The sequence below is a fragment of the Mirounga leonina genome, unplaced genomic scaffold (assembly GCF_011800145.1).
Source record: "Mirounga leonina isolate KUSES-001 unplaced genomic scaffold, KU_Mleo_1.0 Mir_176, whole genome shotgun sequence".
In the NCBI taxonomy this organism is placed as follows: domain Eukaryota; kingdom Metazoa; phylum Chordata; class Mammalia; order Carnivora; family Phocidae; genus Mirounga; species Mirounga leonina.
The window spans coordinates 21903583-21927540 of NW_023270454.1; the positions used below are offsets into that span (position 1 = coordinate 21903583).

At 41.3% G+C, this 23958-nt stretch overlaps 1 protein-coding gene across 1 annotated transcript; it reads right to left on the minus strand.

Annotated features, from left to right (window-relative positions):
- Positions 1-13740: 13740 nt before the first annotated feature.
- Positions 13741-15607, minus strand: LOC118022417 (tripartite motif-containing protein 60-like). Its single transcript, XM_035023190.1, has one exon. It carries the CDS (start codon positions 15331-15333, stop codon positions 13912-13914), a length of 1422 nt encoding a protein of 473 aa, XP_034879081.1. The 5' UTR covers positions 15334-15607; the 3' UTR covers positions 13741-13911.
- Positions 15608-23958: the final 8351 nt, after the last annotated feature.

The window sequence follows — 23958 nt, forward strand, 5'->3', positions numbered from 1 at the left end:
GATTATGAACAAGGAGCTATTTAAAAACTATTGTGCGTTCTGCTTTAGTATCTTAATGTACCTATTTAGGAGAGAAACTATACGCTGTATAACTCAACCAGCTCATATAGTCTTTACAATTCTGAATCTGTCTTTACCACTTATAAGTGAAAGAAAGATTTTTGTGTGTGTGATTTTTTTAAGTGACATCTTTAAGGTGTGGAAAGGACAAAACGTGTCAACTTGTTTGACTTGAATGAAAATACTTCTCAAAAGTGATAATGAAATGCTTACAAAAGTAAAACGGGCACCTGGGTGGCTCAGATGGTTAAGCATCTGCCTTTGGCTCAGGTCATGACCTCCAGATCCTGGGATCGAGTCCCATGTTGGGCTCCCAGCTCAGAGGGGAGTCTCCCTCTGCTTCTCCCCCTGCTTGTGCTCTCTCTGCCTCTGTATCTCTCTCAAATGAATAACTAAAAAAAAAAAAAAAAAAAAAAAAAAATCTTTCAAAAAAAATAAAACTGAGGGAATTCATTGCCATTCTTATACTACAAGGAATGGTAATCAAAGTTCTTCAGGTCAAGTCAGAAATGTGTATCTACACAACGAAATGAAGTACATCAAAAATGGAATAAATGAAGGTAATAGTTGTAAAAGATGACTGCTGCTTATAGCAATAATAGTAACAATGTATTAATCTGTTTCTAGCATATATAATAGTGAAATATATGACCCTAAAAGCACAAAGAATTAATGAGAAGTTGATAATATACTTTTATAAGGGCTATCTCTTTCCCTTCCTGAAAAGGAAGTGGTATATTATTTGAAGATGACCCCAGATTATTTTATTTATTTATTTATTTATTATTTTTTTAAATTTAATTTTATCACATTATGCTAGTCACCATACATCATTAGTGTTTTTTTTTTTTTTTAAAGATTTTATTTATTTATTCGACAGAGACACAGCAAGAGAGGGAACACAAGAAGGGGGAGTGGGAGAGGGGGAAGCAGACTTCCCGCTGAGCAGGGAGCATGATGCAGGGCTTGATCCCAGGACCCTGGGATCATGACCTGAGCCAAAGGCAGACGCTTAATGACTGAGTCACCCAGGTGCCCCTACATCATTAGTTTTTGATGTAGTGATCCAAGATTCATTGTTTTCGTGTAACAACCAGTGCTCCATGCAATATGTGCCCTCCTTAATACCCATCAGCGGACACCCTATCCCCCCAGCCCCCTCCACTCTAAAATCCTCAGTTTGTTTCTCAGAGTCCATAGTCTCTCATGGTTCATCTTCCCCTCTGATTTCCCCCCTTCATTTTTCCCTTCCTTCTCCTAATGTCCTCTATGCTATTCCTTATGTTCCACAAATAAGTGAAACCATTTGATAATTGACTTTCTCTGCTTGACTTATTTCACTTAGGATAATCTCCTCCAGTCCCATCCATGTTGATGTAAAAGTTGGGCATTCATCCTTTCTGATGGCTGAGTAATATTCCATTGGATATGTTGACCACATCTTCTTTATCCATTCATCTGTTGAAGGGCATCTTGGCTCTTTCCACAGTTTGGCTATTGCGGACATGGCTGCTATGAACACTGGGGTGCATATGGCCCTTCTTTTCACTACATCTATGTCTTTGGGGTAAATACCCAGTAGTGCAATTGCTGGGTCATAGGGTAGCTCTATTTTTAATTTTCTGAGGTACCTCCACACTGTTTTCCAAAGTGGCTGTACCAACTTGCATTCCCACCAACAGTGTAAGAGGGTTCCCCTTTCTCCACAACCTCTCCAACATTTGTTGTTTCTTGCCTTGTCAATTTTTGCTGTTCTAACTGGTATAAGGTGGTATCTCAGTATGGTTTTGATTTGAATTTCCCTGATGGCTAACGATGATGAACATTTTTTCATGTGTCTGTTAGCCATTTGTATGTCTTCTTCAGAGAAGTGTCTGTTCATGTCTTCTGCCCATGTTTTGACTTGATTATTTGTTTTTTGGGTGTTGAGTTTGAGAAGTTCTTTATAGATCATGGATACCAACCCTTTATCTGTAGTGTCATTTGCAAATATCTTCTCCCATTCTGTGGGTTGCCTCTTTGTTTTGTTGACTGTTTTCTTTGCTGTGCAGAAGCTTTTTATCTTGATGAAGTCCCAAAAGTTCATTTTTGCTTTTGTTTCACTAGCCTTTGGAGATGTATCTTGAAAGAAGTTGCTGTGGCCGATGTCAAAGAGGTTACTGCCTATGTTCTCCTCTAGGATTTTGATGGATTCCTGTCTCACATTGAGGTCTTTCATCCATTTTGAATTTATCTTTGTGTATGGTGTTGGGGAATGGTCGAGTTTCATTCTTCTGCATGTGGCTGTCCAATTTTCCCAGCACCATTTATTGAAGAGACTGTCTTTTTTCCATTGCATATTTTTTCCTGCTTTGTTGAAGATTATTTGACCATAGAGTTGAGGGTCCTTATCTGGGCTCTCTATTCTGTTCCATTGATCTATATGTCTGTTTTTGTGCCAGTACCATGCTGTCTTGGTGATCACAGCTTTGTAATATAGCTTGAAATTGGGCAATGTGATGCCCTCAGCTTTGTTTTTCTTTTTCAACATTTCCTTGGAGATTCGGGGTCTTTTCTGATTCCATACTAATTTTAGGATTGTTTGTTCCAGCACTTTGAAAAATGTCATTGGAATTTTGATCAGGATGGCATTGAAGTTATAGATTGCTCTAGGTAGCATAGACATTTTAATAATGTTTATTCTTCCGATCCATGAGCATGGAATGTTTTTCCATCTTTTTGTGTTTTCTTCAATTTCTTTTATGAGTGTTCTGTAGTTCCCAGAGTATAGATCATTTACCTCTTTGGTTACGTTTATTCTGAGGTATCTTATGGCTGTGGGTCCTATTGTAAATGGAATCATTTTTCTAATTTCTCTTTCTACAGTTGCATTGTTAGTGTATAAGAAAGCAACTGATTTCTGTGCATTGATTTTATATCCTGCCATATTACTGAATTGCTGTATGAGTTTTAGTAATTTGGGGGTGGAGTCTTTTGGGTTTTCCACATAAAGTATCATGTCATCTGCGAAGAGAGAGTTTGACTTCTTTGCCAATTTGAATACCTTTTATTTCTTTTTGTTGTCTGATTGCTGTGGCTAGGACTTCTAGTACTATGTTGAACAATAGTGGCGAGAGTGGGCATCCTTGTCGTGTTCCTGATCTTAAGGGAAAGGCTCTCAGCTTTTCCCCATTGAGGATGATATTCACTGTGGCTTTTTCATAGTTGGATTTCATGAACTTGAGGAATGTTCCCTCTATCCCTATACTCTGAAGAGTTTTAATCAGGAAAGGATGTTGTATTTTGTCAAATGCTTTTTCTGCATCAACTGAGAGGACCGTATGGTTCTTCTCTCCCCTCTTATTAATGTGTTCTATCACATTGATTGATTTGCAAATGTTGAACCATCTTTGCATCCTGGGGATAAATCCCACTTGGTCATGGTGGATGATCCTTTTAATGTATTGTTGGATCCTATTAGGTAGGATTTTGTTGAGGATTTTGGAATCCATATTCATCAGGGATATCGGTCTGAAATTCTCCTTTTTGATGGGATCTTTGCCTGGTTTGGGGATTAAGGTAATGCTGGCCTCATAGAATGAGTCTGGAAGCTTTCCTCCTGTTTCTATTTTTTGAAACAGCTTCAGGAGAATAGGTATTATTTCTTCTTTGAATGTTTGGTAGAATTCCCCAGGGAATCCATCAGGCCCTGGACTCTTGTTTTTTTGGGAGGTTTTTGATCACTGCTTCAATCTCATTACTGGTTATTGGCGTATTCAGGTTGTCAATTTCTTCCTGTTTCAGTTTAGGGAGTTTATAGGTTCCCAGGAAGGCATCCATTTCATCCAGGTTGCTCAGTTTATTGGCATATAGTTGTTGATAATAACTTTTAATAATTGTTTCTATTTCCTTGGTGTTAGTCGTGATCTCTCTCCTTTCATTCATAATTTTATTAATTTGGGTCCTTTCTCTTTTCTTTTGGATACGTCTGGCCAGTGGTTTATCGATCTTATTAATTCTTTCAAAGAACCAGCTTCTAGCTTCGTTGATCTGCTCTACTGTGTTTCTGGTTTCTAATTCATTGATCTCTGCTCTAATCTTAATTATTTCTCCTCTAATGTGTGGCATAGGCATCGTTTGTTGCTTTTTCTCCAGTTCTTTAAGGTGTAGAGTTAGTTGGTGAATTTGGGATTTTTCTATTTTTTTGAGTGAGGCTTGGATGGCTATGTATTTCCCCCTTAGGACCACCTTTGCAGTATCCCATAGGTTTTGGACCGATGTGTTTTCATTCTCATTGGTTTCCATGAATTGTTTAAGTTCTTCTTTGATTTCCTGGTTGACCCAAACATTCTTGAGCAGAGTGGTCTTTAGCTTCCAAGTGTTTGAATTTCTGCCAATTTTTTTCTTGTGATTGAGTTCCAGTTTTAAGGCATTATGGTCTGAGAATATGCAGGGAATAATCTCAATCTTTTGGTATCGGTTGAGACCTGATTTGTGACCCAGTATGTGGTCTCTTCTGGAGAAAGTTCCATGTGTGCTCGAGAAGAATGAGTATTCCATTGTTTTAGGGTGGAATGTCCTGTATATATCTATGAGGTCCATCTGGTCCAGTGTGTCATTCAAAGCTCTTGTTTCTTTGTTGATTTTCTGCTTAGATGATCTGTCTACTGCTGAGAGTGGAGTATTGAGGTCTCCTACAATTAACGTATTGTTATCGATATGACTATTTTGGTTAACAGCTGGCTTATGTAGATGGCTGCTCCCATGTTGGGGGCATAGATATTTACAATTGTTAGATCTTCTTGTTGGATAGACCCTTTAAGAATGATATAATGTCCTTCTGTGTCTCTAACTACAGACTTTAGTTTAAAATCTAATTTGTCTGATATAAGAATAGCTACCCCAGCTTTCTTTTCAGGTCAGTTGGCATGGAAGATGGACCTCCATCCCTTCCCTTTCAGTCTGGATGTATTTTTAGGTTCATAATGAGTCTCTTGTAGACAGCATATGGACGGGTCCTGTCTTTTTATCCAATCTGCAACCCTGTGCCGTTTTATGGGAGCATTTAGGCCGTTCATGTTGAGAGTGATTATTAAAAGATATGAATTAATGGTCATCATGTTGCCTGTGAAGACCTTGTTTTTGTAGATTGTCCCAGTAAATTTCTTTTCTAGATCATTCTTGGGGTCTTTCTCCTTTTAGAGAATGCCCCTTAATATTTCTTGCAGGGCCGGCTTAGTGGTCACATATTCTTTCAGTTTCTGCCCGTCTTGGAAGCTGCATCTCTCCATCCATTATAAATGACAGCCATGCCGGATAAAGGATTCTTGGCTGCATGTTCTTCTCGTTTAGTATCCTAAATATGTCTTGCCAGGCTTTCTGGCTTGCCAGGTCTCTGTGGATAAATCTGACATTATTCTGATGTTCCTCCCTCTGTATGTAAGGAATCTCTTCCCCCTAACTGCCCTTAAGATGGTTTCCTTGGTTCTAAGATTTGTGAGTATTACTATTATATGCCAGGGTGTTGGCCTGTTTTCCTTGATCTTGGTAGGGGTCCTCTCTGCCTCTAGGACACGAATGTTTGTTTCATCCCCCAGAATAGGGAAGTTCTCAGCTACAATTTGCTCAAATATATCTTCTAGTCCTCTCTCTCTCTCCACCCCTTAGGGATTCCAGTAATTCTGACATTGGAACGTTTCATGGTGTCACTTATTTCTCTGATTCTATTTTCATGGATTCTTGAGTTGTTTTTCCCTGGCCTCCTCTTTACCCCTTTTTTCTATTAATTGGTCTTCTAGGTCACTAATTCATTCTTCTGCCACACTTACCCAGCTGTTAGATTATCTAGATTAGATTGGATTTTACTGATAGCATTTTTAAGTCTGCCAATTCAGCTTTCATTTCTGCCCTTAGAGACTGTACGTTGCCATTAATTGATTTCTCCATTCTAGCTATTGTCTCCACAATTGCTAGCGTGAATTCCGTCTCTGACATCTTGGTTATTATCTGAATCCATTTGTAAATCTGTGGCATAAGTCAGAGTCTCTGAGTCTTTCCTATTTTGGGGGTTCCTCCTCCTAGTCATTCTGTTGAGGGGTAGTTGAGGGAATGTATAGAGTCCAAATTATTGACCAGAACCGAATCAAGATGCGCCTGTTTTTCTAGGGACCTTAGGGTTGTTGGCCTCTTGTTTTCCCAGCCTGTCTTCTGGGGGAGGTGCCTACTAAGCTGTTACTCAGGCAACCCTGTTTTGGCAGAGTTGTCCTGCCCCCTGTGGCGGGGGATGGGCTCAGTGAAAACCAGCTTTTTGGGGCTTTTGTTCTCTGGCAACATTCCCTGGTGGCTTTCTGTGTCTCTTCCGTGAGTCAGAGCAGAAGAGACCGTTTCCAACCCTCTGCCTTAGAGCAGAGAGATCAGTCTGTTCTTCAGTGAGCTCTCCAGGCCACTCTATCTCCACTTCTATCTGTGCTGCTAAAAAATTCAGCGTCCTGGGTGTGCACCCCTCAGTAGTGCTCCCAGTCCTCACCTCCAGGTTGGGGCACATCTCTGCCCTTTGTGCTTCTAAAACTGCCAGCCACTCCCAGTTCACATGTGTGGCCCCGCTGCTCCCGGATTTTGTCCAGGGGCTGCCCTAAAGTCCTTTCCCCACAGGTACTGGTCTGCAAGTCTGTGCCTGTCCCCAGTGCTCACTGGTGGTGTAGGATCCCCATGGTCAGGCTCCCTCCTGCTGCCGTTTATCCTCCAATATCTGCCTGCAGAATCGAAGCTTCTTGCTTCATACCTCGAAACCAGCCGCCTGCCGTATTTTATATGTAGAGATCCAGATCTATCTTCTTACATCTCAGGCTGATTCTGTGGGTGTTCAGAGTGGTCTAGTAGATATCCAGCTCAATTCTGGGGACTGGTTGGAATAGGGTCCCCTACTCCTCCGCCACCTTTCCCCCCCTCTCCCACCCCAGATTATTTAAAAATGTGTACTGTAAACCATAGGGAGAACAGATTAAAGCTAAATCAAGCAAAAGAAAATAATAAAAACTATTATTCTTATTTTTTTGAAAATTGCAAATAAAAAGTTTAATTTCAGAAACTGAGTTCACTATTTATAAAAACACTAAAACATATTCAATGCAAATCCAGATTAATAATAGGTAATTTTTTTTTTTTAACAAAACAACTTTTCTAAAAGGTCATATGCCAATGAGTGGCTTGTTTCATCCAGATTATTTCATTGGTTTGAAATAAGAAAACAAACCCTTTTCTAGATGTTGAAACAAAAATTCTAAAGACAGATCATGGTTAAAAGAATGACAACTGAAGCTTCATTCTGCTGTCCTTGGGATTCTAAAACACTCCAGTGATGGCTGAATCTTCCTTATTACATATATATTAAGAAAAATTTAAACACCTAAGGCTATTCTTACAACTGCAGAATAACAATCTCCTCCCTGTTAATGAAGCATCTCTTCTAAAAAGAATTTTATACATAATTTGATCAAATTGGGGTCAGTGGGGTCAGTGGTTCCTAGTGTCAAAACAGTAGGTCTCAGGCTCAAGGTGTCCTCAGCAGGACTGCTGTAAATGGGCCCCTGGCACACGGGTTCATCAGCAGGTGTCTGGGGATCAAGGTCGGGGCCTCTGTGTGAGTCGACCACATAAAACCTGAAGTCAGAAGCACAGCCCCGGAACGCTCTCTTTACCAAATCACTAGATAGCGGACATTCCAGGACACATCTAGGTTTAGTTTCATCTTCAAATGCCACACCTCTGTTGCAGTAAACAGTTATGTTCCAGAATATTCTCTGTACTTGACATACTTTAGAGCCTGTAGTTATAAACTGCTCAGCCAGGATGGCTTGAACTCCACCTTCTATTTACAGATTTCATTAAACAGCCACAAAAGCTGTTCTGTTGAATTAAAGCAGTTTTTAACTAAAATACAGTACCTGATTTGTGGTTTTTACATAATGGAATAAAAAGCCTACAGAATAAAATTATTTATATCTCCTCTGCCATTCTAGTAAAACAAATTATTAATCCCTAACTTTAAAAAAACTTTACAGTTATGAATGAAACCCTAATCATATTTAATAATCGGCAAGCCAGGCTCTTCCCAGCAGGCCTGTGGGAAGCCCGCGGTGATACCAGGCTTGCAGGACTGGGAGTAAAGCACCTGGGTGGCTCAGTTGGTTAAGTGTCTGCCTTCCACTCGGGTCGATCTCAGGGTCCTGGGATCAAGCCCCACATTGGGCTCTCTGCTCAGCGGAGAGTCTGCTTCTCCATCTCTTTCTCCCTCTGTCCTCGCTCTCTTAAATAAATAATCTTTTTAAAAAAAGTTATTATTTTTTAAAAACTATTTTGAATAATAGATCAATAAAGCTGAAAGGGATCAATAAAGGTGAAAATTAGAAACAATGGGAGAACATCAACAACCCAAAGCTGATTTTTTGAAAAGATAAAATCAAGAGGTGATAAATTAGTAACTGGCACAAATAGACCAGCTTAGTTTGGGATTTCAAATGCATGCCCTTTCCATTATTCTGCTGCCTTACTTTGGGTGATGGGGACAGTTTAGAAAGGGGACAATTGGGAACAAGCCTGATGATGTAGGGGAAATGGGCAAAAGATTATTATAGAGATGATTTCATGGGGCACCATGTTGGTGGAGGAATATTAAGGAACCAGAAACTGGCAGAGACAGAGCAGGGCAGAGGTGCTGGAAGAACACTATTGATTTTTCAATCAAGAAATTCTTACGATTCTATGCTTTTGAATTGTGGCTGGTTTTCTCAGCTAAAGAAGCCACTGAGCTTGGCTTTAGAGAAGAATGAAGGGGGAAAGGCTGAGCTGTGACTGGCTGCTGGGTTTAGGACTCCTCCGATTGCTCATTGCAATTACTGTTAATGGGCAAAGGCTTAATTGTATTTCAAAAGCCACCACTTGTGAGGTGTACCACTGAAATGCAAAGCAAGACAGTTTTGGTTTTTTGTCTTTTCTGCTTGGAATGAGACATCAATGTTTTATTCATAATGAACTCACACACTAAACCTAGAATGTGACTACTACTTACCACTCCCACTGATCCAAGCACCACTTTCTCTCTCCTGGATTATTCCAATAGCCTCCTAATTTGTCTTCTTGGTTCTAAACTTGCTCCCTACAGGCTATCCTCAACAGAGCAGCCAGAGTGATCCTTTTGAAACATAAATGTGCTGCTTTTCTGCTCAAAACACACCAATGACTTCCCATCTCATTTAGTGGCCCTTAGAATCTTCTCCCAGACAACATACTATTCGGGCCCCTGCTGCTTCTTGATCTTATTTCCTATTATTCTCCCACTTATTTACTGTGTCCTAGCCACTCTGAATTCCTTGCTATTCCTACAGGCCAGTTACAATCTTTCCTTATGGCTTTGCACCTGCTATTCCTTCTGCTGTCAAATAAAAAAAATCTTTAAAATAAAATGCATCAGGGCGCCTGGGTGGCTCAGTTGGTTAAGCGACTGCCTTCGGCTCAGGTCATGATCCTGGAGTCCCGGGATCGAGTCGCGCATCGGGCTCCCTGCTCGGCAGGGAGTCTGCTTCTCCCTCTGACCCTCCTCCCTCTCATTCTCTGTCTCAAATAAATAAATAAAATCTTAAAAAAATAAAATAAAATAAAATGCATCAACAGAAACAATGTGGTAAAGCATGACTTTTATCAATACTGTATACAGAGTTAGTCAGTTTCCCTAATTAGGAAATCACATCCAAGGATTGTCAGGTGGCATTCTAACGGGAAACTCAAGCTCCAAGTGCTACAACATCACTTCTGTTTTCTTAGTCTTTTTTTTTTTTTTTTTAGGTCTCAGCATTTTTTTTTTTTTTAAGATTTTATTTATTTATTTGATGGAGAGAGAGACAACGAGAGCAGGAACAGAAGCAGGGGGAGTGGGAGAGGGAGAAGCAGGCTTCCCGTGGAGCAGGGAGCCCGATGTGGGGCTTGATCCCAGGGTCCCGGGATCATGACCTAAGCCGAAGGCAGACGCTAACAACTGAGCCACCCAGGCGCCCCAGCATTTTACTTAAACAACAACAACAACAACAACAGATTTTAGGGGCACCTGGGTGGCTCAGTTGGTTGGGCGACTGCCTTCGGCTCAGGTCATGATCCCGGAGTCCTGGGATCAAGTCTCATGTCGGGCTCCTGGCTCAGCGGAGAGCCTGCTTCTCCCCCTGACCCTCTCCCCTCTCATGCTGTTTCTCTCTCTTGCTCTCTAATAAGTAAATAAATAAAATCTTAAACAAGATTTTATTTATTTGAGAGAGAGAGAGAGATTACAAGCTGGGGGAGCAGCAGAGGGAGAGGGAGAAGCAGACTCCCCTCTGAGCAGAGAGCCCAACGAGGGGCTCAATCCCAGGACCCTAGGATTATGACCTGAGTCGAAGGCAGACAATTAACTGAGTGAGCCACCCAGGCACCCTCTAGAACACATTTGAAATAGTCATTTACTTAGCAGGCAGACTCTTTACATTCATATAGCCTTGTTGGTAAACCGAGTGTTCCCAGCATTCTGTTTAGGTGTTCTGAGCTTGCACCAAAGGTTCACTTGAAGCAAACACAATTCCATAAAGGCAGGATTCATCTAACATTATACTTACAGTGAGGTCACCAGTGTCCTTAAAATCAATGGCCAGACAGTTTTGGAGTTCCAGCCTCATATTTTTTATCAGGTACAGGCTACAGGGTTCCCTAGCATTATTGTCCTATCCATGCAAGTGTGTGAATAACTCAAATTTCTCAGTCAATTCACATTATGTCCAATACCACTAATTTCATCAAAGTCACCTCATTTTTTTACAACCATTATAATCCATTAGTTTAATTATAGCCTCAGACTTTATGATAGAGATTAAGATAACTGAGGCAATGTTGTAGCACTTGCAGCTTGAGTTTCCCATTAGAATGCCACCTGACCATCCTTGGATGTGAATTCCTGGTAAGGGAAACTAACTCTGTATACAGTATTGATTAAAAGTCATGCTTTAGCACATTGTTTCTGTTGATACATTTCATTTTATTTTAAAGATTTCATTTATTTATTTGACGGAGAGAGAGAGAGAGAGCCAGAGAGCAGAAGCAGGGGGAATGGCAGAGGGAGAGGGAGAAAACAGGCTCCCACTGAGCAAGGAGCCTGATGTGGGGCTCAATCCCAGGACCCTGGGATCATGACCTGAGCTGAAGACAGATGCTTAACCGACTGAGCCACCCAGGCACCCTCTGTTGATAGATTTTAAAACACATTTCAGACATCATAACGGTTTATTTTGCAACAAAAAAAATGCTAAAAATAAGACATGAACAGACACTTCTCCAAAGAAGACATACTTAACAGACACATGAAAAAATGTTCATCATTAGACATCAGGGAAATTCAAATCAAAACCACATTGAGATACCACCTTACACCAGTTAGAATGGCAAAAATTAACAAGAAACAACAAATGTTGGAGAGGTTGTGGAGAAAGGGAACCCTCTTACACTGTTGGTGGGAATGCAAGTTGGTACAGCCACTTTGGAAAACAGTGTGGAGGTACCTCAGAAAATTAAAAATAGAGCTACCCTATGACCCAGCAATTGCACTACTGGGTATTTACCCCAAAGACACAGATGTAGTGAAAAGGGGCACATGCACCCCAATGTTCATAGCAGCCATGTCCACAACAGCCAAACTGTGGAAAGAGCCGAGATGCCCTTCAACAGATGAATGGATAAAGAAGATGTGGTCCACATATCCAATGGAATATTACTCAGCCATCAGAAAGGATGAATACCCACCTTTTACATCAACATGAATGGGACTGGAGGAGATTATCCTAAGTGAAATACGTCAAGCAGAGAAAGTCAATTATCAAATGGTTTCACTTATTTGTGGAACATAAGGAATAGCATAGAGGACATTAGGAGAAGGAAGGGAAAAATGAAGGGTGGGAATCAGAGGGGGAAGACAAACCATGAGACACTATGGACTCCAAGAAACAAACTGAAGGTTATAGAGGGGAGGGGGCTGGGAGGATAGGTTGGTTCAGCGATGGGTATTGAGGAGGGCACATATTGCATGGAGCACTGGGTGTTATATGCAAACAATGAATCATGGAACACTACATCAAAAACTAATGATGTACTGTATGGTGACAAACATAATAAAAATATACTAAAAATATATAATAGTAAATTATTTCAAAACCAGAAACTGATAAAGTTTTAAAGATCAGGATAGACTAGAGATACTTTCAGATTTGAAAGTCTTGAAAGGGGTGCCTGGTTGTCTCGGTCAGTGGAGCATGCAACTCCATCTTGAGGTTGTGAGTTTAAGCCGTATGTTGGGTATGGAGATCACTTAAAAATAAAATCTTTTTTTTTTTTATTTGCGAGAGAGAGAATGAGAGACAGAGAGCATGAGAGGGAGGAGGGTCAGAGGGAGAAGCAGACTCCCTGCTCAGCAGGGAGCCCGATGCGGGACTCGATCCCGGGACTCCAGGATTATGACCTGAGCCGAAGGCAGTCGCTTAACCAACTGAGCCACCCAGGTGCCCCTAAAAATAAAATCTTTTGGGCGCCTGGGTGGTTCAGTTGGTTAAGCAACTGCCTTTGGCTCAGGTAACGATCTTGGAGTCCCTGGATCGAGTCCTGCATCGGGCTCCCTGCTCAGCAGGGAGTCTGCTTCTCCCTCTGACCCTCCCCCCTCTCATGTGCTTGCTCTCTCTCATTCTCTCTCTCTCAAATAAATAAATAAAATCTTTAAAAAAATAAAAAAATTTTTCAAAAATATTTTATTTATTTATTTGACAGAGAGAGAGCACAAGCAGGGGGAATGGCAGGCAGGGGAAGAGGTTGCTGCCTGTGTTCTCCTCTAGGATTTTGATGGAGTCCTGTCTCACATTTAGGTGTTTCATCCATTTTGAGTCTATTTTTGTGTGTAAGGAAATGGTCCAGTTTCATTTTTCTGCATGTGGCTGTCCAATTTTCCCAACACCATTTGTTCAAGAGACTGTTTTTCCATTGGCCAATCTTTCCTGCTTTGTCCAAGATTAGTTGACCATAGAGTGGAGGGTCCATTTCTGGGCTCTCTATTCTGTTCCACTGATCTCTGTCTTTGTGCCGGTACCATACTGTCTGGATTGCAGCTTTGTAATAGAGCTTGAAGTCCGGAATTGTGATGGCCCCAGCTTTGTTTTTCCTTTTCAACATTCCTCTGGCTATTTGGGGTATTTTCTGGTTCCATACAAATTTTAGGATTATTTATTCCAGCTCTGTGAAAAAAGTTGATGATATTTTGATAGGGATTGCATTGAATGTGTACTTTGCCCTAGGTAGCATAGACATTTTAACAATATTTGTTCTTCCAATCCCTGATCATGGAACATTTTTCCATTTCTTTGTGTCTTCCTCAATTTCTTTCATGAGTGTGCTATAGTTTTCTGAGTACAGATCCTTTGCCTCTGGTTAGGTTTATTCCTAAGTATCTTATGGTTTGGGGTGCAACTGTAAATGGGATCAATCCTTAATTTTTCTTTCTTCTGTCTCATTATAACCACATTTAAAAAAAAAAATAAACTCTACCCTCAATGTGGGGCTCAAACTCACAACCTGAGATCAAGAGTTGCATGCGGTACTGTCTGAGCCAGCCAAGTACCCTATAACCACATTTTATAGAAACTGCTGAAACTAAGATAAAATCATTCTGGTTGTTTAAAGGAAAAACTAAAACTAAAACAAAACAAAAACAAAAAGCTAACAACAAAAACCACAACAGAACTGTTGAGACTAGATTCACTGGCTTAGTTTTGTCCACTACCTGAAACAAACAAAAAAATTAAGTTTTACAGTAATTCATCATTCAGAATCTGTTACTGTACAGATTTTGAGAGGTTTTGAGTCAGTTCCAGTATAGAAATAAGGCCAAAGTGTTTCTGTAAAGTAATAGTTAAAAATATAGAGAAGGGATCTATCACTCAAATTGTAAAAGGAAACCTCACACAATTCACAGTCTAAAAAAATGCCAATCTTTCTAGGTATTACTTTTGGCAGAAGATTAGTTTTTTTAGGACCCAATGCAATAAAATTACTCTGACTACATCGTCCAACACCCCATAATCCATCCTGTGCTAAAACTGGTTGATTCTGATTCTTTCTCCTTCTGGGAAGAGAGTCTTTACAGACACCCATGATCCATTCAGGCTTGTCTTTTACTTCCACCTCCCAATACTGCCTGCCAGAATTATAACCCCTAGAACCCAGAACAGCTGGGCAGAGATAAAACCTCCTTGGGTTATGAGGTAAGTTATGCCTTTTATTTCCATATTGCACAGTTTTTCTATCTTCTGAGACAATAAGCTTACGATGTGCTGTTTCAGGATCTAGAATTATATGCACTTGAAATCTGTTGATAATTTTATTTAGGCCAGAATATTGTGGAGCAAGATGGTAACCATATTCCTTTAACTGGAATGAAAAAGGTTCAGGGGACTTTAAGGTTTTATATCTATGGTAGATACTTTCAACACCTGTCAGTAATTCCAGCTCTGACTTCATATGTTTGCCCTCTATCTCCTTTGATAGATGTTTTAATGTGGAAAGATGATTTGAAAATGTGGTTAGATTTTCACTTAGCTTTGTTAAAATATCCATTTCTTCATCTCGTAATTGCCGTAGAACAATCTCTTGCTCATTTTTGAGAAACAACAAAATTTGCTCAAATTCAGACTTTATTTCCTCTCTCCTACATTGTATCTTCTTTTTCAGTTCCAATGATTTTCTGCTTTGCATAGTTATCACCTTTTCAACTTGTTCTACTCTCTCCTTCCATGGTTCAATGCAATTATGCAATCTTTTCCTATGATAGGCAGCAGCCTTCTCTATGGGCCAAATATAGTGATCCCGGTGATCAGTGGAGAAACTACACTGTGGGCATAAAACTTCTAGGTCCTTCTGACAGAAAAAGGTCAAAATCTGATTATGTTTTTCACACATAAGCTTCTCTTCCTTCCTCTTCCTCTTGCTTCTTCTTATCTGTAGTAGCTTAGCAATTTCAATCAGATTGCCCAGCTGGGGATTGTTCACAAATTTCCTTTCTGAAGAGCAGTAATGGCAAAAGGGGCAGGGGAAAGTATCATTTAGATCCTTCCAGAACATACTGATGCAGGAGAGACAGAAGTTATGCCCACAGTTGATGGTCACTGGCTCTTTCAAGTAGTCCAGACAGATGGGACAGCTAGCCCCTGTTTGGAGGTCTGCCAGGGCTGTCACAAACTCCATTGAGCTCTGAACAAAGGTGGTGGGTAAGATAGTATGTCCTTTAGTAAAGCCTGGCTCTCTACCACACAAGACCCAGAGAACAGTGGATGATATCCTCCCAGACCTTGAAAACTGACCCACTTTCAGTTTCACTAGATTGGCATGTTGATGAGAGCCTATACAAACCTGTTTATTTCTCTGCCCCTTAGCTCTAGAGTCTGTTGCCAAGAATACTCCACAGGCTGTAGTCTTTGCATACTAGAACATATCTGCTGGGCTGCTGTTCTTCCCACTCAATGATGTAGAGTCAGACATGATGACTTTCCTGTTCAAGCAAGTAGCTGTAGGTCCAAGATTAGGAATCTTTCCTATGGGTGAGAAAAAACATTAAGTTAAAAATATGATACCACAGGTGGCGCCTGGGTGGCTCAGTCGTTAAGCGTCTGCCTTTAGCTCAGGTCATGATCCCAGGGTCCTGGGATTGAGCCCCGCATCGGGCTCCCTGCTCCTCGGGAGGCCTGCTTCTCCCTCTGTCTGCTGCTCCCCCTGCTTGTGCTCTCTCTCTCTGTGACAAATAAATAAATAAAATCTTTAAAAAAAAATGATACCACAATCACCAATGTATTAAAACATTCACACAAGACTCATCAATAAATGCTAAAATCATTGTGTAGAAGTTCTTGAAAAAACAGGAATTCATAGTTATAAAGATTCACTCATCTCACACAGTTCAACAACAACAAAACCTATAAGATATCCTTGCAAAAAAGTATTCCATCTCAAGCCAATCATAAGAAAGCAAGTAGTCTAACTTAAATTATGGAGCATTCTACAAGTATGTGTTCTTCAAAATGTAAATGTCATGAAAAACAAACACAAAGTTTCAGAAATATAACAGACAAATATAATGTGCAATACCTGACTGAATTTGGGATCTTAAAATTAAAAGATAAACAACTAAAAGAACATTTCTGGGGCAAATGGGAGAATTTTAGTTATGGACTACATATCATATCAGTATTAAATTGTGTTTATCATATTAATTTATCATAGGTAAGAGGTAAAACATCCTTGTTCTTAGGCAATATATACTTTGGGGGGTGGGGACACCATATTGATGGCTGCAACTTTCAGAAGGCTCAATAATTTTAAGATGTGTGGCAAAAAGTTAAAAATTGGTGCATCTAAGCAAAACGCTTATCTAAGTATATCGCGCATCCTTTCAATTTTTTCTATAGGTTTGAAATGTTTGAAATAAACAGGGAGAGGGGAGCCTGGGTGGCTCAGCTGGTTAAGCGTCTGCCTTTGATCTCAGGGTCCTGAGATGGAGCCCCATGTCGGGCTCCCTTCCTCTGCTATTCCCCTGCTTGTACTCTCTTGCTTGTGCTATCAAATAAATAAAATAAAATCTTAAAAAAAAAAGTGAGGGAGAAAATTTCCTGGCTTGTTTTTAAGACACCCAGCACACCCAATTTTAAGCAAATCAAATTCCTCCAAGTTTGTGAGCCATTTTACCATCAGTACAGTATTCTCCCTTTCTTGCCATACTAAGACACTTTCTCCACTTTTGTACTTCCTCTCTCCTCCCTCATAATCCAAAGACAGTGAGAACAGAAATATAAGCATGGTTTTGACATCTGAAATTGGTTTTGTCCTGGTGACCTAGCAAGTTCTTTCACTACAGACTTACTCTTCCTACAAGCAGAATAGGAAAAATGTAATAATTCTAGAAAGCCTCCATTTTTAAATTATTCCCAAACTCAAGGACTGACTCAGTGTCTTGGGCCTGCAGAAGCAACAGCTATCACAGCAACATGCTATGGAAGGCAGTGTTTCACAACGTAAGGACTAAAGGTAAAAGTCTATTAGGTTTGGGGCACCTGGGTGGCCCAGTTGGTTAAGCGTCTGCCTTCACCCTGCTCAGCAGGGAGCCTGCATCTCCCTCTGCCTGCCTCTCTCCCTCCCTTTGTCTCTCTTGCTCGCTCTCTTTCTGACAAATAAATAAATAAAATCTTAAAAAAAAAAAAAAGAAGTCTATTAGGTTTGAATCCTGGTTCAGCTACTTAGTGTATACATCTGGAAAACCCATGTAACTTTTTTGAATCTCCTTTCTTTGACCTATAAAATGGGGACTATAACCCTTTTTATTTATTGATTTATTTAATTTTTAAAAAAGATTTTATTTATTTATTTAGACACAGAGAGAGAGAGCACAAGCAGGGGGCAATGGCAGGCAGAGCGAGAGGGAGAAGCAGGTTCTCCGCCGAGTGGGGAGCCCAATGCAGGCCTCTATCCCAGGACTCTGGGATTATGACCTGAGCCAAAGGCAGATGCTTAACTGACTGAGCCACCCAGGCACCCCTATAACCCCTTTTTAAATAAGGAGATCACATAAATGGCAGCCAACATGTCCACTGTTCTTGGCCAATAAGTGATTTTATTAAATATTTTATTTCTTAAGTTATCTCCACACCCAACGTGGGGCTCGAACCTACAACCTTGAGATTGGAAGTTACACGCTCCATCGACTGAGCCAGCCAGGTGCCGCAGCTTTCTATTTCACATGTGTTTGAATCTGGATCCAAATATGGCCCACATATTACATTTACTTATTAGCACCCTTAAATACCTTTCAATCTAGAATAGTGTCTTCTGCCTCTACCTTTGTCCTGGTGGTCTATCCTAAGTTCTACATTTTACCTACTGCTTCTTGATATATAATTTAACTTATCCCTCATACCTTCACTTCTTAAACTTATTAAATCTTTCCTCTCATTTAAACCTGTCAGTAACTCACCAAAAGTCAAGACAAAGTACTCCCCTTAGCTTACCATTCAGAGCCCTTCATACCTCAGTATCTTCATCTTCATCTGGCTATGGTCCCCTAAAGTAGTTGGTCTTTATTTTTTTAAAACAGAGATGTTGGGGCGCCTGGGTGTCTCAGTCATTAAGCGACTGCCTTCGGCTCAGGTCATGATCCCAGGGTCCTGGGATCGAGCCCCGCATCGGGCTCCCTGCTCAGCCAAGAGCTTGCTTCTCCCTCTCCCCCTCCCCCTGCTTGTGTTCCCTTTCTTGCTGTCTCTCTCTGTCAAATAAATAAATAAAATCTTAAAAAATTAAAAAAAAATAAAGATGTTATGTTCTCCTTCCTGCACAAACCACTCACTGCTTACATTACCTTTTCCTCCCTTCTTTCCATGGGACTCAGTTATGCTTCTTTGGGAGAGTCTGACCAAGACAAATTTTCTCTAGGATGGTTGATTATGTGTCAGGCACTAAGCTAAGGGTCTTTCATGTAGTCGCTGATTCAATTAGACTCTCCAAACAACCCTATAAATTAGGAGATATTATCCTCAATTAGAGCTGTAAAAAATGAATCTACAATAATTTGAGTACACTCATACAACACTGCATTAATTGGCATGATACTCAATCACCAAACTGTACTGTCCCTTCTTTGTTCTCCCACAGCATCCTATGCATCCCTCTACATCTATTTCAAAGCAACTTATATTTTTCTTTCTTTCTTTTTTTTTAAAGATTTTACTTATTTGACAGAGAGAGAGAGAGAGAGAGATCACAAGTAGGCAGACAGGCAGGCAGGCAGAGGGAGAGGGAGAAGCAGGCTTCCTGCTGAGCACGGAGCCCCATGCAGGGCTCCATCCCAGGACCCTGGGATCATGACCTGAGCCGAAGGCAGACGCTTAACCGACTGAGCCACCAGGCGCCCCAATTTTTCATATTTGATATAGTCACAGCTCTTCGCATTTGATAACATATTCCAAACATTTTTAGGAGGAAAGACAGGGATTTATTGATTCTAGCACTGTAACAGCAAAAACATAACACAAATTGAGAGGCAGCAATACCTGATAGAACTGGGTCTTCATCCAACTCTGCCACTTAACTAGCTATATACCCTTGGTCAAACTAATTTCTCTGAGCTTCAGCTTTCTTTTCATAAAGTGAGAAATAATACTCTCTCACATTGTAATTATTAAACAAAAAAATAAAATTAAGGCACACGTCACAGTGCCTACCATTTAACACAGGTACAATAAAAAGTATTAGAAGATATCTCATAAAATCTCAAAGGCTCTTAGAAATCTAGCTGAAATCACATACTACATTACACATACAGGCACACCTTACGTTATCGTGCTTCACCTGATTGTACTTTTCAGATACTGAGTTTGTTTTTTTTTTGTTTTGTGTAACAAACTGTAGGTTCAAGACTTCAGTGAAGGAAGTAACTGCAGTTCTGGTGGAAATAGCAAGAGAACTAGAGTTAGCAGTGAAGCCTGAAGATGGGACTGAATTGTTGGAATCTCATGATCAAACTTGAATTGATGACGAATTAGTTGTGGCTTAGGGACAAGAAGAAAAAAGTGGTTTCTTGAGATGGAATCTACTCCTGGTAAAGATGCTCTGAAGATTGTTGAAATGGCAACAAGGATTTAGAATATACCATAAACTCAGTTGACAAAGCAGCAGCAAGGTTTGAGGACAGACTCCCAATTTTGAAAGAATTTCTACTGTGGCTAAAATGCTATCAAACAGCATCACATGCAACAGAGAAATCATACATGAAAGGAAGAGTCAATCAAAGTGGCAATCTCTGTTGTCTCATTTTAAGAAATTGCCACGGCCACCCCAACCTTCAGCTACCACCACCCTGATCAGTCAGCAGCCATCAAATAGAAGCAAGATCTCCACCAGCAAAAAGATTACAACACATCGAAAGCTCAAATAATGGTTAGCATTTTTAGCAATAAATTATTTTTTTAATTAAAGTATGTACATTGATTTTTTTAGACATAAGGCTATTGCACACTTAATAGACTAAAGTATAGGGTAAACATAACTTTTATATGCACTGGGAAACAAAATTCGTTTGACTTACTTTATGACAGTGGTCTGGAACTGATCCCACAGTTCTCTGAGCTGTGTGTGTGTGTGTAGGCACTTACATATAAAAAGTACTGGGGCGCCTGGGCGGCTCAGTCGTTAAGCGTCTGCCTTCAGCTCGGGTCGTGATCCCGGGGTCCTGGGACTGAGTCCCGCGTCGGGCTCCCTGATCGGTGGGAGGCCTGCTTCTCCCTCTCCCACTCCCCCTGCTTGTGTTCCTGCTCTCGCTCTCTCTGTCAGATAAATAAATAAAATCTTTAAAAAAAAAAAAAGTACTGGGCGCCTGGGTGGCTCAGATGGTTAAGCGTCTGCCTTCGGCTCAGGTCATGATCTCAGGGTCCTGGGATCGAGTCCCGCATCGGGCTCCCTGCTGCTTGGGAGCCTGCTTCTCCCTCTGCCTCTCTCTCTCATGAATAAATAAATAAAATCTTAAAAAAAAAAAAAGTACTGATACTAAATCTCAAAGTTGCTATGTCTCATATAGTTGCTAAGTCCTTCATGGCTGGTAAAGGCATTAACTTTCACCAGGCTCCGTATAATGTGATGTAGGAAATTTTCTTACACAAATTTTGGAGGCACAAGAGAGGAGTTTCAAAATTTTAAAATACACCTTTAATTTTATGTTAAAATACATTCAACTTGTAATGAATTCCAGTAACACAGAACTACAAAATAAAAGCATAGTCTCTACTCTTTTTACTTGCCCACATTATGTTATCATAGCTAATGACTAAGGCTTCAGTGACTTCCAATTCCTGTTTAATACTTCCAAAATGGAGGGTGCCTGAGTGGCTCAGTCGGTTAAGTGTCTGCCTTCGGCTCAGGTCATGATCCCAGGATACTGGGATCAAATCCCACATCAGGCTCCTTGCTCAGCGGGGAGCCTGCTTCTTCTCCCTCTGCCTGCTGTTCCCCCTGCTTGTGTTCACTCTCTTGCTCTCTAGGTAATAAATAAATAAAATCTTAAAAAAAAAATACTTTCAAAATGAGTACTTTAAGTTTTATTTATTTAAGTAATTTCTACACCCCACGTGGGGCTCAAATTCACAACCCCCAGATCAAGAATCGCAGGCTCCTCAGACGGAGCCAGCCAGGCACCCCCAAGACGGGTACTTCTGAGTATGCTAAACAAGATGTGGAGTGCATAGGGTTTGGGGTGAGGCTGCATAGAATGGTCAGAGATTAGAAAACTGGGGCTGAAGGAAGTTTTAAGACTCTTGCCCAATGTAACAGTAAATTGCAAAGCATAATGGGAAAACAAAAATCAAGAAAAAAATACAAAACTTTTTAAAAAGTATGTGCATAAAAAGGACTCAGTCGGGTTCAAGGAACATAAAATAGGTACTCACTCCAGGCATCATCGTGTCCCACTTATTCCAAGTGCACACCCTGGTCCGTTTTCCCTACTTTTCAGAATAAAGCCATTAACAGACTATAAAGTTAACAGAACCAGTTTCGTAGGCACTGCTACCACCCTAGTTAAACTATCCATTTCTCTCTTCCCACGATTGTATGAGCCCCTTTTCTACTCCATAATGGTGCCTCCAACCAATTCCCTAACTGCAGCTATATTGATCTTTCCAAATACAAGTATAATCCTTTTATCTTCCACTTAAAACATTCCACTAGTCCTTGATTACTTTAAGGAAGTAGCTCTCAAACCTTAGATTGCAGCATGATTACCCATACATACATCTTGGTAAAAGACTACTGGGCCAAATTCCCAGTTTCTGATTCAGTTGGTGTGTTGTATTTCTAAGTTCCCAGGTGATGTTGCTGGTCAAGGGACCATAGTTTGTGAACCACTGCTTTAAGAAAAATAAAGCTTTTGGGGCACCTGGGTGGCTCAGTTGGTTAAGCGACTGCCTTCGGCTTGGGTCATGATCCTGGAGTCCCGGGATCGAGTCCCGCATCAGGCTCCCTGCTCGGCAGGGAGTCTGCTTCTCCCTCTGACCCTCCTCCCTCTCATGCTCTCTGTCTCTCATTCTCTCTGTCTCAAATAAATAAATAAAATCTTTAAAAAAAAAAAAAAAAGAAAAATAAAGCTTTAAAGACCCATCAAGATCTGGTCCTAGCTTGTTTGCCTAGCTCCCGACCGAATCATACATCATAGTTCTGATTTGATTTTACAACTGTTTTTGCAATTCCTTAGCTGGTATGCCCGACTCTTTCTGCCCGACCGTAAGCTTCTTGGTGGGAGTGTGTCTCCCGCTTTATTCTTATCCTTGGGCACCCATTTATATTATAATGGGTGCTCAAACAGTATTAAATGAATAAACAGAACCTGTGGTAGATTCCTAGCTCTCAGTTTCAACCACTATCACCTTGAATAACTCTTAACATGCCTGAGCTACACCAGCTCATCTGCAAAGTTGTAATGGTAATTCCTAATTGTATAACCTTTGTGAGGGTTCAAAGATGTTTCAGTTGGCCAGGAGGTGTAGGCAATGAGTAGTGGGTTCTCCAACGGTGGCTACCACTCCATTCTCTTCCCACCTATCCTCCCTCCTCTCTTCCACCAAACACAGACAGTAATCTTTGGCGATCACCTAGCAATTCCACAATTCTCGTTCAAACCAAAATCTTCTTGAGAATTTAATTAACGCAGGCCCACCACTCCCATTCTGTATCCCACAGGTCTGAGACTAAGAAGCTGTAGTGTTCACAAGATCCTCACCGCAGATAAGGAGACCCAGTCTTGGACCAGCTGCGACCCCGAGGTCTGGCGCCCGGTAGACGCTGAGGAAGCCCCTGCTCAGCTGAGCCTCACGACACCCCACTCGGCTTACCTGGACCCGATGCCTCACTCAGCCCCTCTCGGGCCAGGAACGCTGTGTCCCCGGAGCCTGACTCAGGGAAGAACCGAGACGCCCACGTCGCAGAGCGGCGGGCTCTCGCCAGAAGCGCAGCCGTGGCCCTTGCGGCGATTGGCTGTCCCTCCGGAAGTGGGTGGGTGATCGCCTGCACATGCTCAGTGACCCCGAGGGGCCGGGGAGACGCGGGGGCGCTCCGGAGCGTAGCCGCGGCTGTTTCCTTCCTTCGGTCACCAAGCCGCTGTTGTCATCAACTGACCTTGTCGCGGTGGCAACCTTTTACGTAGTCTTACAGTTGTTACTCCTACGCGCAGTTTGAGGATCAAAGTAAGATTGCAGGTTGGGTTTAAAAAGAACACCTTCCTCCTCTCAGACACTGAGGGAAGGGAGCGTCCTGGGTCACTTTGGGATCTAGGTGAGGAGATAGGAAGCTTTGGAAATGAACGAGAAACGGTCACCGCGATGGATCAATTTGCATCTCAGTGGGTTAGTGGGTGGGTCTGCCCCACCCGGTAGAACTATGCCCCGGCTCAACTCGGGCTCACCCGAGGCTCCTCTGTTATGGTGAAATTCAAGGGATGAATTTGAGTTCCTTGGACCAGTCTTTAAGTCTGAAGGAAGAGCCAGTGAGAAGGCTGGTAATTCTAAAGAACCTGGTAAAGGAAGGATCAGCCACCCTTGGCTGGCACCTCAAGGGGAAGTAGGAAGGGGTAATCCCCACGCGCAACGTGGGCCTTGAACTCCTGGCCCAGAGATGCTCTACGGACTGAACCACCCAGGCACCCCTGCCAATGAAGCATTTCAAACCCCTAACATGACATAATAAAATTTGAATTTTAAAAGGATGGTTGGCTACGATTCAGGGACTTAAGAGATCTGGGAAGTGGTGAGTCAACGGTGGGAAGTAAAATACAGGTGTGAATTA